This window comes from Microtus oregoni, unplaced genomic scaffold, assembly GCF_018167655.1.
Source record: "Microtus oregoni isolate MIOR12 unplaced genomic scaffold, Mior012 000005F_ref0000423, whole genome shotgun sequence".
In the NCBI taxonomy this organism is placed as follows: Eukaryota; Metazoa; Chordata; class Mammalia; order Rodentia; family Cricetidae; genus Microtus; species Microtus oregoni.
The window spans coordinates 11,468,734-11,485,871 of record NW_024543064.1 but is presented as its reverse complement, the minus strand read 5'-3'; the positions used below and the strand labels follow the sequence as shown (position 1 = coordinate 11,485,871).

The following is a 17,138-nucleotide window of genomic DNA, read 5'->3' as shown; positions in this document are numbered from 1 at the left end:
TTTGGTAGAGCAATCGCTACGTGCAAGGGGGCAGAGGGAAGATCCCACAACTGCTTTGACGAAAGGCGCAAGGCATCAAAACCGCAGAACCTAGAACCCTAGGGGAGTCCTGGGGGCGTGGCAGGAACGCGGAGGGGGGTGGGTGGGAGGGAGGCGGGATGAAAAGTCACGTGGGGGTGGACAAAGGGGGCGGAGCAATGTTACGTTGGTGTCTGATAGAGGCGGGGCCGGGGAGCAGGAACCGGAGCTGAGGGCAAAACTGTACACGACCCTAGCGCCTCAAGGAGAAAAAGATGGGGGGTGGGGCCTGAGTGCGGAACCAGGGGAGGAACTGAGCGCGGAATGGGGGCGGATCCAAGGGGCGGGAGGGCGGGCCTAGGGGCGGGGCGAAGGAGCACGTAGGGCTCGGGTGCAGGTATAGGTTAGTAGGGACGTCGACGTAGGGGCGAGTCTTAGGGTAGGAGCAATATTGTATGGGGCGGGTCTTAAGATGTGAGGTAAGTGTCGGGGCGGGGTTAAGGGGGCGTGGCGAAGGTGTCGGGGCGGGGCTCCAGGGGCGGGGCGGGGTCGAGAGCTCGTAGGAGGGAGGGGGGAAATGGGGCAGCCTGTGGAGGTGGGGCTGAGAGGGTGGATGGGGTGCTGTGAGGTGGCTAGGGAGGCGGAGCCGAGTGTGCGCGGGATCGGCTTTGGGGCAGGGCGGAGTGTTGAGGCCGAGTTGACTGCAGGCTCGCAGGGCCTCCTCGGGGCGGGATCCCTTGCTAGGGTGGTATGGGGGCGGGGCGTGGGTGCCGGGGCGGAACCCGAGGGCCGGAAGCGGACGGAACCCGGGGTCCCGCAAGCAGCCCGCCATGGACGAAGCGGACCGCCAGCTCCTGCGGCGATGTCGGGTGCGCCTGGTTGGCGAGCTGCAGGTCGCCGAGCTCTGGGATGCTCTGCTTAGTCGAGAGCTCTTCACGCGGGACATGATCGAGGATATCCAGGTGCGCCCCGCCTCCTTGCGTTCCCAGCTTTTCCCGCGGCGCAGGTGGGGGCTCGAAGGCTGTGAAGATATTCGCTGACGGCGCGGTCCCCGAACTCCTCCCCTCCTCTCCCCGCCTTGCATCCTGCGCAATCATGGGAAACCATGGCGTGGCACCCCTATCTGGACTTCTGGAGTCCAGAAGAATAAATAGAAAAACCCTAAGCACTTCTTGCGGAGTGTTTGCTAAAGCGACTGTAACCTACACTATGTTAGTATTCGTCTTTCTCTCGAGGAAGTAGGCGTGTATTTTTTAGACTCTACCATTAGCGTCCTAGGCACCCACTTTAGCCTTGCACTGGCTCCTTGTACCAGTCATTTACACTCTTTGAGCCTCAGTTTCCTGGACTGTGAAATGGAATAGTGGTCATCCTAGAGCAAGTGAGATAACAGAGGTGAAGTGTACAGCACCCGGACGCAGCATGCCTTGTCTGTTTTGGTCAGGCCTTTATGTATCAAGTGCATGCTGTATAAAGGATTTTTGAGGAAAAAGGGATTTGATGTAGGTAGCATAGAGGAATAAAACCAAACATTTGATCTTAAAAAAAAAAAAACACTTGCAAAGGCATGCGGATCTCTGAGTTCGTGGCCAGCCTAGGTCTACAGAGTGAGTTCCAGGAGAGCCAGGGCTTCATAGAGAAACCGTGTCTCGAAAAACTAAGAAAAAAATATACTTTAGCACTTTGTCCCAATTGACCCCGTCACCACAGGTCTGAAAAGGGAATATTTCTTTCTGAGAGGCTATGAATGGCAGGCTCTTTCTTGGGGACTGCCTAGAAGGCTCTCTCCAGCATCTGTATTATCATCCAGGAACCTGGTCTTGTCCAGTGAAGGAGAAATAGAAAACGGTGGACCAGACTCATGTGATTAACTACCAACTAATAGTAAAACCAGTCTGGCAGTGATGGTGAAGGCCTTTAGTCCCAGTACTCCAGGAGGCAGAGGCAGGCAGATCTCTGTGAGTTCAAGGCCAGCCTGGTCTACAAGACCTAGTTCCAGGACAGGCTCCAAAGCTACAGAGAAACCCTGACTTGAAAATAAACAAATAAATAAATAAAATCAGTATTAGGAGCAACTTCTGTTAAGAACACTGCTGATTAAGAGAAGTGGTTTGAAGGGAAAGTCCCAGCCTTCAAGGCACATTAAGAGGGACCATAGGCTGAACTGCCCAGGGAGGCCCCAGCAGCTTTTCATCGTGTTCCTTTCTCCAGCTAAGTGTGATCAGAGCTGTAAGTATCCTGGCCTAGTGTCAGCTGTGACAGACTGAAAGGAAAGGCTGGTTCCAGGGGTGGTGGCACACACCTGGAATCCCAGCACTCAGGAGGTAGAGACTGGAGGATCAGGTGTTCAAGGCCATCCTTGGCTACCTATGCCTGGCTACATGAGGTCCAGTCTTCAGAAACCAAGAGCAAGGGCTGGATAGCTGCCTCAGTGGTTAAGAACATTTTTGCAGAGTACATAGGTTCAGTTTTCAGCACCCGCATGTCAGCTCAACTGTCTGTAACTCCAGTTCCAGGGGATCTGACTCCCCCTTCCAGCCTCCTCAGGCACCTGGCACACAATTGGTGCACGTGCGCACACATACGTGTACACACACACGTGTACACACACACATTCCCAAATATTTAAAGGAAAACCAAAGCAAGAGCAGGAGAGTCTGAAGCTCACGGAAGTCGAAAGCCAGTCTTGGCTACTTGAGAACTTTTCCCTCCCCCAAACCAAAATGAAAGCTTCCTGCCCCCATTCCAAACAAAACCTCTTTCCTCCAAAAAGGAGAGGCTGGGAATCTTGATTTCTGCATTTAATTCCCTCACTTACTTAAATGTTAGCAACAAATTTAGAAGATTTTGGGGCTGGAGAGATGGCTCAGCAGTTAAGAGCACTGACTGCTCTTCCAGAGGACCTGGGTTCAATTCCCAGCACCCACATAACAGCTCACAGCTGTCTATAACTCCAGTTCCAGGAGACCTGACACCCTCACACAGACATGCTTGCAGGCAAAACACCAATGCAATGAAATAGATAATTAAAAACAAATTTAGAAAAATTTATGTACCTTGTGCAAGCCGCTGGCCACCGTTTTCCTCCTTTTAGTGGGACTAATTAGCACTCAGCACAGTGCTGGACACACAGTAGGTGTCTTTGAAGCACTGCAATGACTAGACTAGCAAAGGCTGCAGAGGGACATGCGACATGCTTTCAATGCACTGCTGAGTGAGTTTCTGCCCACCTGCCCCAGCCTTAACGCTAGAGGAGAAGTGGGAGACAAAGTGGGAGCCAATGAATGTCCCTGGATAATGAGTGTCTGTCTGGTTTTTCTATCCAAACAGCAGGCAGGCTCTGGGTCTCGGCGGGATCAGGCCAGGCAGCTGGTCACCGATCTTGAGACCCGAGGGAGGCAGGCCCTTCCTCTCTTCATCTCCTGCTTAGAGGACACAGGCCAAGACACCCTGGCTTCATTCTTGCGAACTAGCCGGCAAGCAGCCAAGCAGGATCCAGAGGCTGTTAAACCCCTAGACCACCTGGTGCCTGTGGTCCTGGGACCAATCGGACTCACACCAAAGGAGCAGAGAGTAGTGAAGCTGGACTCATCTCAGCCTGCCCAGGGAAACCTCACACCCGTGGTGCTGGGGCCAGAAGAACTCTGGCCTGCTCGCCTCAGACCAGAGGTTCTCAGACCGGAAACTCCCAGGCCAGTGGACATTGGTTCTGACAGAAGCCATGATGTCTGTGAGTACTGAGAGAATGGTTGGTGGGTAGGTGTGATACGGTTATTGGGGTGTGACTCTGGGTACAAATTGGTGGATTGAGAGTCAGAATTTTAGTATGTATCTTTTTTTTGTGTAAATTAACCCATTTATAAGAGGCTAGGGAGGTCACAACAGTAGCACTTCTGCTGGTCTTTCAGTTCCTTTGGTCTTCTGACGGCAGAAGTGAAGCAGGCCCAGGCCCACCAGCCAGTTTTTATGCAGGAACCACAGTGCCAGAGGCCAACGGCGCGTCTCTTCATCTTGTTCTTGCCACAGAACGAGGAAGTGTACTTGGTGTATATGCCGTCTAATTTCAATTTTCTTCACCGTTTTCCAGAGGGAGGCATTATAGCGGGTCCCATATTTCCCAACGATCCCGACTTTCTTGGTGCATGTAGTCATGTCTCTGGAACCTAAGCTCAGGCCCCGAGAGCTCTAGTATTGTCCTAATGAGTGCTCATAGGAGATGAGTGGAATATTCCAATCAGTCTCTAGGAGATGCAATTTTGACAGCCCATCTTTAGAGCAAGAGTTTGTTGTGGCTACTCTTTGTTTCTCCGAGTGTTTCCAGAAGGAGCTGTTGCCAGGGTTTGCCTTTGGTTCTGGTGGATGACTGAAAGTACCCACGCCTGGCAGGAGGTGTAGGGAGGCTGTGAGGACATAGACATATACATATTGCATGATGTATACGCCGACCTCCCTGCAACCCCGCAAGGCGGATACCTTTAGATTCAGCCCTGTAAGCAAGGAAACAGTGGTGCAGGAAAGCGAAATAATTTGCCAGAGATGACAAGATGACAGTTCGCAGGGAAATGCATACATCCAGGATGGAAGGTTTCTTCCTGCATGTGTGTGCACACAGCTTGCCACCACCCACACCATCACATTACAGGATGTTTTGGTATCCTAGGAGACCTTGTCTCCAGTCAGTACCCACTTCTGCAGCTGAGGAAATTGCCATTCTGGTTTCATCGACATCTGTCCCTTTTGCTTGTCCTTGTATATCAGTGAAAATGAAATTGTATCTTAGGAGCTCTGTTGAGTCCACATCTCTTGCCCATCTTATCTGCATTTCATTTGTGGTGGTGTGCAGGCCTACAGTTCGTTCTTCATTGCTAGGTGGCAGTAGTTCCTGTTCTGAATTACCTGAAGTCATTTATTCTGTGTGTGTGCGTGTGTGTGTGCACCTGAGTGTTTTATGTGTACTACATGAGAGTAGAATCTCACAGAAGTAGATCCCCTGGAACTAAGAGTTTCAGGTGGTTGTGAACCACTATATGGATAATGAGAACTGTATCCAGGACCCGTAAGAGCAGATATTTTGGTTTTTTGATACAGGGTTTCTCTATGTGGCCCTAGCTTTCCTAGAACTTGCTCTGTAGACCAGGCTAACTTTGCACTCACAGAGATCCACTTGCTTCTGCCTCCCGAGTGCTAGGATTAAAGGTGTGCCCCACCACTGCCCAGCAGGTTATTCTTCCTTTAAGATCATATTTTTTTTTTCAAAATATTTATTTATTATGTATACAATATTCTGTCTGTGTGTATGCCTGCAGGCCAGAAGAGGGCACCAGACCTCATTCCAGATGGTTGTGAGCCACCATGTGGTTGCCGGGAATTGAACTCAGGACCTTTGGAAGAGCAGGCAATGCTCTTAACCACTGAGCCATCTCTCCAGCCCCCTAAGATCATATTTTTATTCTATAGTTAAAAGTTATGTGTACTTATATGTGGGTATGTGCACATGAATGCAGTGCCATTAGAGTCCAGAAGAGGGCATCAGATTCCCTCGTCCTGGAGTTCCAGACTAATCAGTAATCAGGGCAGGAATACAAGGCATGAACTTGGAGCAGGAACTCGTACAGATTATTTGTTATTTTATATATATATATATATATATATATATATATAAAATGAATATATATAATATAATATATATAATATAATATGAATATATATATATATATGAATGAATGTTTTGCATGCATGTATGTGCACTGCATGCATACGTGATGCCCACAGAGGCCATACTAGGGTGCCAGATTCTTTGGAACTGGAGTTAAGGATGAATGTGAACTGCTATGTGTTTGCTGGGATCCGAACCTGGATCCTTCACAAGAGCAACCATTACTCTTATCCGCTGAACCGTCTCTCTATCCTACCCCTCCTCCCTTACTCCTTTTATGTAGGAGTGGAATTATGTGGTCTGTGTTTCAGTGGCTGGCTTGTTTGTTTTTAACATAGACTCCTGCTCTCTGGGCGTTGTGTGTATCACTAGTTGGCTTCTCTTTAGGGTGGCCCCCTCCCCCACCAGTGGCTGAATCACAGTTTGAGGCTTTTGAGTAAGACCTTAGTGAACGTTCTTGGGCTCTTTTCAAGGGTGGAAGTATGTGTGTGTTTATGTCGTTGGGACACGTTTCCATGGTGGCTGTGTCCTTGACTTCTATTCCAAAGTCCTGCTGTGAGAGCTGTCTTCACAGTTCCTTGGGCCTTTCCCAGCGGAACCCCAACACCCACATTTCTTCTTCCCTGTTTTTCAGGTGCTCCAGAGAAGATCAAGGGTCGTGCAGATATGGTAAGTCCTCATGTGGTTAGAGTTTCTTTTCCCCACGCCTTCCCTGTGGCTGAGCTAGGAGCTGAGGAACCCTGCCTGGCTGGGGAAGTCTGGTTACAGTCACCACACTCCGGGGCTCCTGACGCCAGCTGGAGCACTCTGTCCCACCCACCCTGCCTGTCTGCCCCTGTAAAATCAAAGTTCAAAGCTAAAGAAGGGCTGCATCCTCTGGGTGACTCCAGCCAAGTCACTGAGACTGTCCTTGCCATCTACACACTCCTAGGTGCTGCTGTAGTTCTTCATGTTGGGAACAAGGCAACTTACTATGCAGAGCCTGCGCTGGGGAGAGAAAAGGCAGGCAGAGGAATATTGAGATAGAGAGGTCAGACCCATGGACGGTCATGGAAGAGGAAGTTCAAGTGTAAACAGTGGTAGCGCTTCTTGTCCTGACTGCACAGTCCCAAATAATCACACAGAAACTTATATTAATTGAAAACTGTTTGGCCTGCAGTTCAGGCTTCTTACTAACTAGCTCTTACATCTAAACTAACCCATTTCAGCATGCAGGCATACATGCAAGCAGAACACTGTATGCATAGTAAATAAATAAATGTTAAAAAAAAAACTGTATAGGGCTGGAGAGATGGCTCAGTGGTTAAGAGCATTGTCTGTTCTTCCAAAGGTCCTGAGTTCAATTCCCAGCAACCACATGGTGGCTCACAACCATCTGTAGTGAGGTCTGGTGCCCTCTTCTGGCCTGCAGACATACACACAGACAGAATATTGTATACATAATAAATAAATATTAAAAAAACTGTATAAAATAAATATTAAAAAATATACATAACTGGTCATTCTCTTATATATACATTATAATTCCAACTAATAGCTTACCATAGTATGTTAAGAAGGATTTTCTGATATCACTTGAATTAGGGGAAGATTTTAAAGAAATATTTCTGTTGCAGAAAAATGATATAAATGTATTTGGAATATTTTTACAAATTGTTTTCTAGTTATTACATGAAAGATAAGTAAGCATATACTAATAAAGATGTAAATAAAGTCTTAGTAGTACTAGCAACCACCGTCCTATTGCAAAAAATTATATAAATGTATTTGGAATATTTTTACAAATTGTTTCCTAGTTATTACATGAAAGATAAGTAAGCATACACTAATGAAGATGTAAATAAAGTCGTAGTAGTACTAGCTACCACTGCCCAGCCCACATTAACCCATTTGTATTAATCTATGTATTGCCACATGGCCCTGGCTTTTACCAGTCTACTGGCATGTTGATTCCTGGGTGGCTGCTTGGGTCACTCCCTGCTCCGCCCCTCCTCATCTGAGTCCTGAGTTTGATTGTTCCACCTAACCATATCCTGCCTGGCTATTGGTCAAACAGCTTTTATTATTAACCAATGAGAACAACATATATTCATAGCATATGGAAGGCTTATCCCACAGCATTCAAGGGTCTGAACCTGGGGTAAAAGCTGTTTTAGATTAGAGGGCAGGCCCTGGCCAGAGACTGCTGTGACAGAACCAACCATATACCACTCATGGCGCCCTGGGTCAGTGCCACCAAGTTGCACGGTGTTTAAAGTCCCTTTGGGGCGAATGTGTCTGGGTTTTGTTTTGTTTTGCTATTTTTAAGGAATTATTATTGTGTGAGTGTGTGTTCCACCTACATGTTATGTCTGTGTATCACATATGTGCAGTGCCCACAGAAGCCAGAAGAGGGTGTCACATCCCCTGGAACCAGAGTTACAGTCTTGAGCTACCATGTAGCACCAGGAATTGAACCCAGTCCTCTACAAGAGCAGCCAGTGCTCTTAAGTGCTGAGCCATCTCTCCAGCCCCCTATTTTTGTATTTTTGAGACAAGGGTTTATTATTTAGCTCAAGAGGTTCTAGAACTCAATATAAAGCCCCCATTCACTCAGAACTTGTGGCAATCTTCCTCCTCAACCTCTCTGGTGTTGGGATTGCATATGTTTTATTGGTTTTATTTTTGTTTTTTTTTTTTTTTGGATTTTTCGAGACAGGGTTTCTCTCTAGCTCTTGTAGACCAGGCTGGCCTCGAACTCACAGAGATCCACCTGCCTCCGCCTCCCGAGTGCTGGGATTAAAGGCGTGCGCCACCACCGCCCGGCTTATTTTTGTTTTTTTTTGAGTTTGTTTTGTTCCGTTAAGACAGAGTCTCTTTGCAGACCAGGCTGACCTTGAACACAGAGATCTCCCTGCCTCTGCCTCTCAAATGCTGGCATTAAAGATGTGTGCCTGGCTGGGATTATGTATAGGAGCCACCTACCTGGGTTATGATTTTTTCCATCCCTGAATTGTAAGATGGCATTCAGTTCTCTCTGGTATGCAGGGACTCACCTGGTACTTGTCCAGCTGGCCCTGGGGGTTACAGAGCTCACTGATGCCCTTTGCCGGCTCTCCAGACTCAACCATATAAGTGGAGAACCAGGGGTCGTGACCTCTCCTTTGGAGTGCACTGAGACAACCCCCTCCATGATATTGAAAACTCATTGTGCAGGCATACATCCTGGCTGCGGACCCCTGTGGCCACTGCCTCATCATCAACAATGTGAACTTCCACCCTTCCTCGGGGCTCAGCACGCGCACTGGCTCCCACGTGGACTGTGAGAAGCTTCAGCACCGCTTCCGCTGGCTGCATTTCATGGTGGAGGTGAAGAATGACCTGACTGCCAAGGTAAATCACTGTCCCCTGAGGGACATTCTCCAGACAAGCCTCTCCGTCCATGGGGCTGTGGGAAGTGCCATGGTCAACGTAGCATCAGACTTAAGAGAAAGAGAGTCTGCGACCTGGCTTTCTCTGTGCCTACCCCTTAACCTCTTACGCCTCAGTTTCCCTGTTTAGAAGCAAGAGTAACTGTTCTCATAGACTTGCCGTGGGGATTAAATGGTCGGTGACCAAGCATAGCATCTTTTCCTTCAAATGGTACCCATCTGCTGACTGTGTCCATCACAACTTCTATAATTGGGAGCAGAGTGCTGTGTCATGGCCTCAGGCCGGACCCTGCAGGTCCCATCTTACCTGCTGTCTTCCCTTATAGAAAATGGTTGCGGCTTTGGTGGAGATGGCACAACGGGACCACCGCGCCCTGGACTGCTTTGTGGTGGTCATCCTCTCTCATGGGTGCCAGGTAGGAAGCTTCTCTTGATCCTTGACAGGCCCTGCAGTAGCCCTGCTCTGTCTCTGTCAGTAGGTGTCCCCTCCTAGGGCCTTCTGAATATTGACCTAGCCACACAAAACCTTGGGAGAGGCATCTGGATTTCTTCTTTTTGTAACCAGGGTGCCTTGTCCTCTAGGCCAGCCACCTGCAGTTCCCAGGTGCCGTCTATGGCACAGATGGATGTGCCGTGTCCATCGAGAAAATTGTGAACATCTTCAATGGGACTGGCTGCCCTAGCCTGGGAGGGAAGCCGAAGTTGTTCTTCATCCAGGCCTGTGGTGGCGGTAAGTGACATTCAGCACAGATAAGGAGCCATTGCCTGCTGCCTCCCTCACTAGATGCTCACTGTGTCCAGCGGGTTCTCCACACACAGTAGTGGATAGCAGGACTTCCACCTAGATGCTGCAAGCCCAGCATCATCTAAGGAGTTCAGCACAGTGACATCACAGGTTCATGTGACCTGGATGACTTCAGCCCCAGAATTTCTGTAAAAGCAGATAAAGTGGGGCAGGGAGATAGCTCCATCTGTAAAATGCTTGCTGTAGAAAGAGACTGCTCGTTCGTTCCTGGTCACTCAGACCCAAATAATCACACAGAAACTACGTTAATTACAACACTGCTTGGCCAATAGCTTAGGCATATTTCTAGCTAGCTTTTACATCTTGAAATTAACCCATTTCTATTAATCTATGTGTGGCCATGAGGGTGTGGCCTACCAGTAAGGTTTTCCAGCATCTTTCTCCTTCAGCAGCTACATGGCATCTCTTTGACTCCACCTACTTTCTCTCTTTATTTCTGTTCAGATTTCCCACCTAGCTTTACTCTGCTAAGCTATTGGCCAAAACAGCTTTATTCATTAGTAACATAAAAAATAAAATAATGGGGGCTGGAAAGATAGCTCAGTGATTAAGAGCATTTCCTGCTCTTCCAAAGGTCCTGAGTTCAATTCCCAGCAACAACATGGTGGCTCACAACCATCTGTAATGAGGTCTGGTGCCCTCTTCTGGCCTGCAGGCATACATGCAGACAGAATATTGTATACATAATAAATAAATAAGTATAAAAAAGACTGTCTTATCCTCAGCATTTAAAAAATAAAATAAAATAAATGAAAGCAACATATATACAGAAGAATATCCCACATCAGCCTGCCATGAAAACGGGGCGCTCTTGAGTCTGAGCCCCAGCACCCACGGAAAAGCCAGACACAGCAGTGCCCACCTGTAATTCTAGTGCAGGAGGTGGGCACAGGAGGACTCTTGGGCTTGCTGGGAAGCGGGTGGGAAGTGATTGAGGAGGACATTGATATTGTCCTCTGGTTCCCACATGCATGTGCTCAGAAGTGCACTCAAACACACATACACATGTATACACACGTACACATGAACACTCACATCTGCAAACAAAAATGAATACCAGTCTTTTAGTGTGTTAGACTAGATAATGACAACTAGGAACTCTGGCTATTCTGTCCCAGGGCCTCCCTTCCCACACTCCCCCCACCCTACCTCAGGGCCCAGGGTCACCTCATGCTGCTAGGGTTCTTTCTTTAGAATATGGACAACATGGAGGGAGAAGCAGCGCTGGGCTCCTGGGTCATGGCGATGCCCTCTTGTTTACACTTTTCCTGATCCAATGTGCTTTGTGATGATGCTCCAACTTGGACCCCTGAAAGACAGAGGGATCTAGGAACAGAGCTGAGTGGGATGCCAGCTTCCGGGACAGCCACAGTTTTTACTTCTCCCAATCTCACTGGTTTCAGTAGCAAGTAGGGTTTTGGTCCCACATACGTGAATGGTCTTACTCTTCAGACTTTTATTTATTTTATTTTCTTTTGAGACAGGGTTTCTTTGTATAGCCCTGGCTTTTCTGGAACTCACGCTGTAGACCAGGCTAGCCTCGAACTCACAGAGCTCCTCCTGCCTCTGTGTCCCAAGTGCTAAGATTAAAGGTGTGCACCACTGGCATCTAGCGACTTTTTTATTTTTATTTTTATTTTTTAAGTCTTATGTATGTGGGTATTTTGCATGTATGTATGTCTGTGCACCACAAGTGTGCAGAAGTCGGTGGAGGCCAGAAGGGGGCATGAGATCCCGGAGCTGCAGTTAGAGGTGGTTGTAAGCTGCCATATGGACCACAGCGGGGCCCTCTGCAAGAGCAGCCAGTGCTACCACCAACCGAGCCATCCCTTCAGCCCCCAACTCCTCTTTCTCTCGGCTACAATGTACTGTCATTGCCTCCAGGAAGTCTTCCCTAACTGCCCCCCTTCCTTGGCAAGGTAAATCCCAGCACTTGGGAGGCAGAGGCAGGCAGATCTCTGTGAGTTCCAGACTAGGCCAGTCTACATAGTGAGTTCCAGAGCAGCCAGAGCTACATAGAGAGACCAAAAATGGTTTCAGGCTAGCCTGGGCTACATAAGATCCTATCTACCCTTCCTTTGTCTAGCTGTGTTCCCACCAGGAAGTATGACTTGCTGTTTAATGCTCTTGCCACCTGGTGGTGCCATGTCACCTAAGAATGGAAACATTCTTGTCCCTAGCCTGGCTGGATGTCCTGTTCACACACCTGCAAATGAGGCCCGGGATTTTGGTGACTCTACTGTTGCTGTTTTCAAATTTAGCATTCTAATTTAAGAGGCATCATGTCAGCTCCCGTTCGTTAGGAGGTAGCACAGAACCAGGCTTGAGAAAGTTCCCCAGAGCCGGTAACTGGTGTGGTGTTGTCTGTGTGACACCATTGACCACAGCAGCTGAGGGCTTTCGTGCTGAGGGGACCTTCTGCCTCCTGCTGTATGATATACGGGGGATCAGTCCCTTTATGGGTACAGTGTGTAACAGAGATGTGACTGGTGTCCCTCTCTGACTTGATCTTTCCTCTTTCCCATGTCAGTTTCCCGACAACAGCCCTTTGGGTGATGGCCTTCAGCTCACACTACGCAGGGGTTTCCATAGTGGGCCATGGGCTGCACCTGAATTAATTCCTTAGGAAATTGTGGGTTTAGGAGGTAAGCATGCTAACACTGATTTGATTACCTGTGACTGGTTTTCTTTATTTGGGGTATATGTTTGCTGCAAAGTTGCAGTTAAAGGTTTTAATATGGTGTAAATTTAAATCTCTTTGGCACACACACATAAAACTTTGTATGTTCACACTTATGCATGTTTGTGGAGATCAGAGGGAACTTGGAGTCAGTTCTCGTCAGGGCTTCCTGTATCCATGAAGGCACTGGACCTGTGTGGTCCAGGCTTGGCAGCAAATGCATGTCCTTACTGAGCCATCTTGTCGTCCCCCTGTTTGGTATAGTTTGAATTTCCTCTTTGGGAAACCATAAAATGATTAGGGTAGTTAAAAAAAGACAAACGGTTGGGCCTGCTAGCACAGACCTGTAATCTCAGCTATCTGGGAAGCCTAAACAGGGCGAGCAGAAGTCAAGGCCAGGGCCTGGAGAGATGTATCCATAGTTAAGAGCATATACTTTTGCAGAGAGGACCCAGTTCAGTTCCCAGCAACCGCATTGGGCAGCTTCCTGTAACTGCAGCTCCAGGTGATCTACCCTCTAGTGGCCACTGTGGGCACTGCACTCATGTGCACATACCTCCACACACAATGAACAATAAATACTCTGCCAGGCGCGGTGGCTTATGCCTCTTATCCCAGCACTGGGGAGGCAGAGGCAGGTGGATCTTTGAGTCCAAGGCCTGCCTGGTCTGCATAGTGAGTTCCTGGATAGCCAGGGCTGCATAGCGAGACCCTGTCTGGAAATAAGGTAGGTGTGCTCCACCATGTCCAGCTTCGATTTCCTTCCAGTGTTGGCAGAACTCAGGACCAGGCCTTTCCCTTCTCAGGAGAAGCACCTCTTGCTATAGTGCTTCTACGGTGTAGTGACGTTGGGTGTCTATTTTTGCTTATTGCAGAGCAGAAAGACCACGGCTTTGTGGTGGCCTGTACTTCCTCTCAAGGCAAGGCCTCTGACAGTGACTCTGAGCCAGATGCTGTCCCATACCAGGAAGGCCCAAGGACCTGTGACCAGCTGGATGCCGTGTCAAGTTTGCCCACTCCCAGTGACATCCTTGTATCCTATTCCACCTTCCCAGGTGAGCTAGCTCATTTATCCTATCCCACCTTCCCAGGGATGCCCCCACCCCTAGCCCCGGAGGCAGGAGGCAGCTATGTCCTGAAGTCTTGTTTCTGCTGGGTACAGCCTGCGGGGCCTTGGCAAGTCACTTCCTTTCTCCTGAGCCCCTTCTTAGGGTGAAGCAGGCAAGGCTTCAGAACAGTGATCCTTTTGGGGTTGCTGCAGAGTAAACAAGGGATGGGGCTGGCACTTCCTTCAGCACAGTGTTGGCTGTGTGGTGGTAAGGGGGCAATTGGGTGCATCCTTTGACCTTGAGACCCCCGACTTCCCAGAACCTTGATTTTCTTGGGAGAAGATGGGAGCCACAGCTACTCAGGGAGCCATGGGGATAGGGCCTCCCTTGCCACCTGACTGTGAGCTACAGTGTGGATCTGGCTGTGGCCTGCATACCCTGCCATCGAATGTGCCTCTCTGCTGGGTGACAGAGTTCGGTCTTCTCCTGCAGGTTTTGTCTCCTGGAGAGACAAGAAGAGTGGCTCCTGGTACATTGAGACCCTGGACGGCGTCCTGGGGCAGTGGGCTCGCTCTGAAGACCTGCAGTCCCTCCTCCTCAGGGTGAGTCCTTCTTCCTGAGGGGCGCAGAGGCCTGGAGAGCAGGGCAGCAGGCCCTGGCTGAGAGTCGGGGAGCACTTTGCCTCTCAAGTGAGGAACGTGAGCATGGTGATGACGTTCGTCCTGTTGGCGAAGTGCTATCTTCCCCTGCTTCCTTGGAGATGGGTGCCCAGGCTGACACCTGGTTCCCAGGTGACGGAGTGTCCTAAGTGCCAGGTGGGGTGGCTCAGTGGCAAGAGCATGGTACCCTGAAGCCTGACCACGTGCCTCTCCCTTAACCCTGTGGCAGTCCCCAACATGCTCTCTTTAGATAGAGTCACATGTAGCTCAGGCTGGCCTAGAACTTGCTGTGTAGTGAGCAATGAACTTGAACTTGTGATCCTCCTGCCTCTACTTCCCGAGTGCTGGGATTAACAGCTGTGCACCACCACACCCAGTTGTTATGGGTGAAATCCAGAATGTCATGCATGCTAGACAAGTAACCTCCCAACTGAGCTCCATCTAGAGCCCAATGTCATTGACTCTTGACCATCAAGCACTGTGATTCTGTCCTAGAGTGTCCCCTTCCTGGAGGCCTAATTGTTGGGACCCACCAACTTGTCGAGCAATACCTGAAACAGGGTGAGAATTAAGAAAGAAAAAAGAAGATAGATTCTGGAGGGTTCTCAGTGAATGTTGGAGTAGCCTCGAATTTATTACTCATAGCCCTTTTATACCCAAAGCAAAAAGGGGAGGGCAAGACTTCCTCCCCTTGGTTCAAGGAACAAACAAGTGTAATCACCTCTTTAATTCTCCAAACATCTAGTAACCATGCCTTTGCTCAAACACCCTGTTATTTGGCCTTGACAAGCTTGAACTCTCTGACCTTGACTCAAGATGGAAATAGAGTCACTGCGGGCTCCCACACTCAAGGAGAATGAATGCACAGGGAAGGGGCTTGGCGGGGCCTTGCTCTGCAGCAGCCAGCCAACTCGGGGCACTCGCTCCCTTCTTTTGGGTCACCAACCAGCTCCCAGATCATAACATGGAGACTTCTTATTAGTTCTGAATACTCGACCCAGCCTAGGCTAGCTCTTTTAACTTAAGTTAACCTGTTTCTCTTTATCTGCCTTTTGCCTCGGAGCTTTTTATTTTCTTTCCATCAGCGTACCTTACTTTCACTGCTTCTCGTGCCTGCTGGCTGACTCTTCCTCCTCTTCCTCCCTCATTCTCTTCTCTTCTCCCTATTTATTTTCTCTGCCCGCCGGGCCCACCTCTCCCTCCCCTGCCTAGCTTTGCCAGGTCAGCTTTTTATTAGCTCAGTCAGGTGCCTTAGGCAGGCAAGGTGAAACAAATGGAACACATCTTTACATAGTTAAAGAGATGCGGCAGGAACACATGGACCACATCTCTGCCCAGTTAAATAATGCTCCAAACAACGAGGACCCTGTGGGTTTTCACTGCTCTGCTCAGGTACACACTCCGGGGGGATAGGAGTCACTTCTGATCCTGAGTGGGGCCCTACAGGGCAGGGGGAGCTGAGCAGCACACGCTTCTGGGTCCCGTCCTCCCCTCCCTCCCCTGTTCTACACCCCTCCCGACCCCTCCACCGCCATCTTTCTTACCCCTAGCCTTTCAGTCTGATTGGAATTGTGAGTTTTGTATTGGAAAACTTGAGTTTTCCATTCTTTTCCAGTAGCTGTGTTGTTTGTTCTATAAGCCACCCAGGAGGCCTTCTGATGGCCCCGCCCCTTCAGTGCCCTCCCCCTTAATTATGGCCTCAGACAAGGGCACTGAACTCATAGATTCCCCCTGTGGTTCTGTTTTGCAGGTTGCCAATGCTGTTTCTGAGAAAGGAATTTATAAGCAGATTCCTGGCTGTTTTAACTTCCTCCGGAAGAAACTGTTTTTCAGGACTTAATGAGGCTGGGGCTGCTCATTGCCTCATTGTTCTTCCCTAAACCTTCATACCCTGGAGGTGGCTGAGACCAGGACTGTCCTGCAAAGCCAGGGTTTTGGAACTGGGACAGGCCGCTCTTTCCCCTTGTGTGGCAGACAGGCTCCTAGCAGCTTCCAGGTTGGTGAGAGACGCAGAGTGGTGGAGGGAGAGTGTGCTGTGGATGCCATCTGTGACCCCAGGCCCTCTCTAGAGCAGGGCTTCTCTGCCGCTGAACGGCTGACGTGTGGGGGGTGTAATCCTGTCATGGGATTATCCTGTGTATTACAGGGTGTTTTGCACCATCTCTGGTCTCTACCTGCCAGTTGCCAGGAGACCCTTCCTGAGTTCTGCTAACCAGAAATGTCTTCAGACATTGTCACATGTGCCCTAGGGGACATAACAGCCCCCACTGGAGGACCACTGTCCACAGCGGTCTGGGGCTCAGACCCGCAGTCCAGCGGGCCAGTGTGAACACCTGGATCTCTGAGTCTCACTGAAGTTTCCAGAAGGGTTCGTTCTTCCTTTATTGTATCATTTATTCTTAAAAAATAAATCTTAGGCCAAAGGTCTTCCTCTTGCCTGTGTCGTCCCCACTCCTATTGTCTGTTCTTCCCTACAAAGGAGACTTTGGTTTTTTTCCTGAGCGTTTCTCCATGTCTTCTAAGTTCCCTGCCCAAGTCCAGGAGGTGACTTGAGGGGAGCCTGGAGTCTCCATGAAAAGTCTCCTGTCTGAAGGACCATGATTACCCTTCTGGAGACACCTGGACAGAGCTCGGCTATCCTGAGTCCCCACCGCTATCTCCCAGTGTCTTCCTTGCCAAGTGAACCTGTCCCCTGATGGCAGTGACGTGCAATGGTGAAATGCTGGCCTTCCCTGGAGAAGGTGCTGCCCCTGGGGTCTGTATAGCTATCCTGACTTTGACTTAGTTTCCTTTCTTTCTGATAGTCTTTGCTCTGTGAACATCCACTTGAGCTCACATGGTAGGGTTTATCTCTGAGCTGG

General features: G+C 49.3%; 1 protein-coding gene across 2 annotated transcripts; it reads left to right on the top strand.

Annotated features, from left to right (window-relative positions):
- Positions 1 to 660: 660 nt before the first annotated feature.
- Positions 661 to 16,713, top strand: Casp9 (caspase 9). Of its 2 annotated transcripts, none has more exons than XM_041652946.1 (9): positions 661 to 980; positions 3,352 to 3,748; positions 6,309 to 6,343; positions 8,870 to 9,046; positions 9,411 to 9,500; positions 9,667 to 9,814; positions 13,445 to 13,624; positions 14,111 to 14,220; positions 16,028 to 16,713. In XM_041652946.1, exons 1-9 carry the CDS (start codon positions 849 to 851, stop codon positions 16,115 to 16,117), a joined length of 1,359 nt encoding a protein of 452 aa, XP_041508880.1. In that variant the 5' UTR covers positions 661 to 848; the 3' UTR covers positions 16,118 to 16,713. The 2 variants fall into 2 exon arrangements, with proteins under 2 accessions (XP_041508880.1, XP_041508879.1); XM_041652945.1 differs by having other exon boundaries at positions 662 to 980; positions 3,349 to 3,748.
- Positions 16,714 to 17,138: the final 425 nt, after the last annotated feature.

What these genes read in the sequence shown, in the direction of transcription:
- Casp9 (XM_041652945.1), top strand. Translation starts at nt 849, where the DNA reads ATGGACGAAGCGGACCGCCAGCTCCTGCGGCGATGTCGGGTGCGCCTG. An exon ending in TCAAGGGTCGTGCAGATATG is followed by an intron (nt 6,344 to 8,869) that starts GTAAGTCCTCAT and finishes CTCATTGTGCAG; the next exon opens with GCATACATCCTGGCTGCGGA. An exon ending in AGAATGACCTGACTGCCAAG is followed by an intron (nt 9,047 to 9,410) that starts GTAAATCACTGT and finishes CTTCCCTTATAG; the next exon opens with AAAATGGTTGCGGCTTTGGT.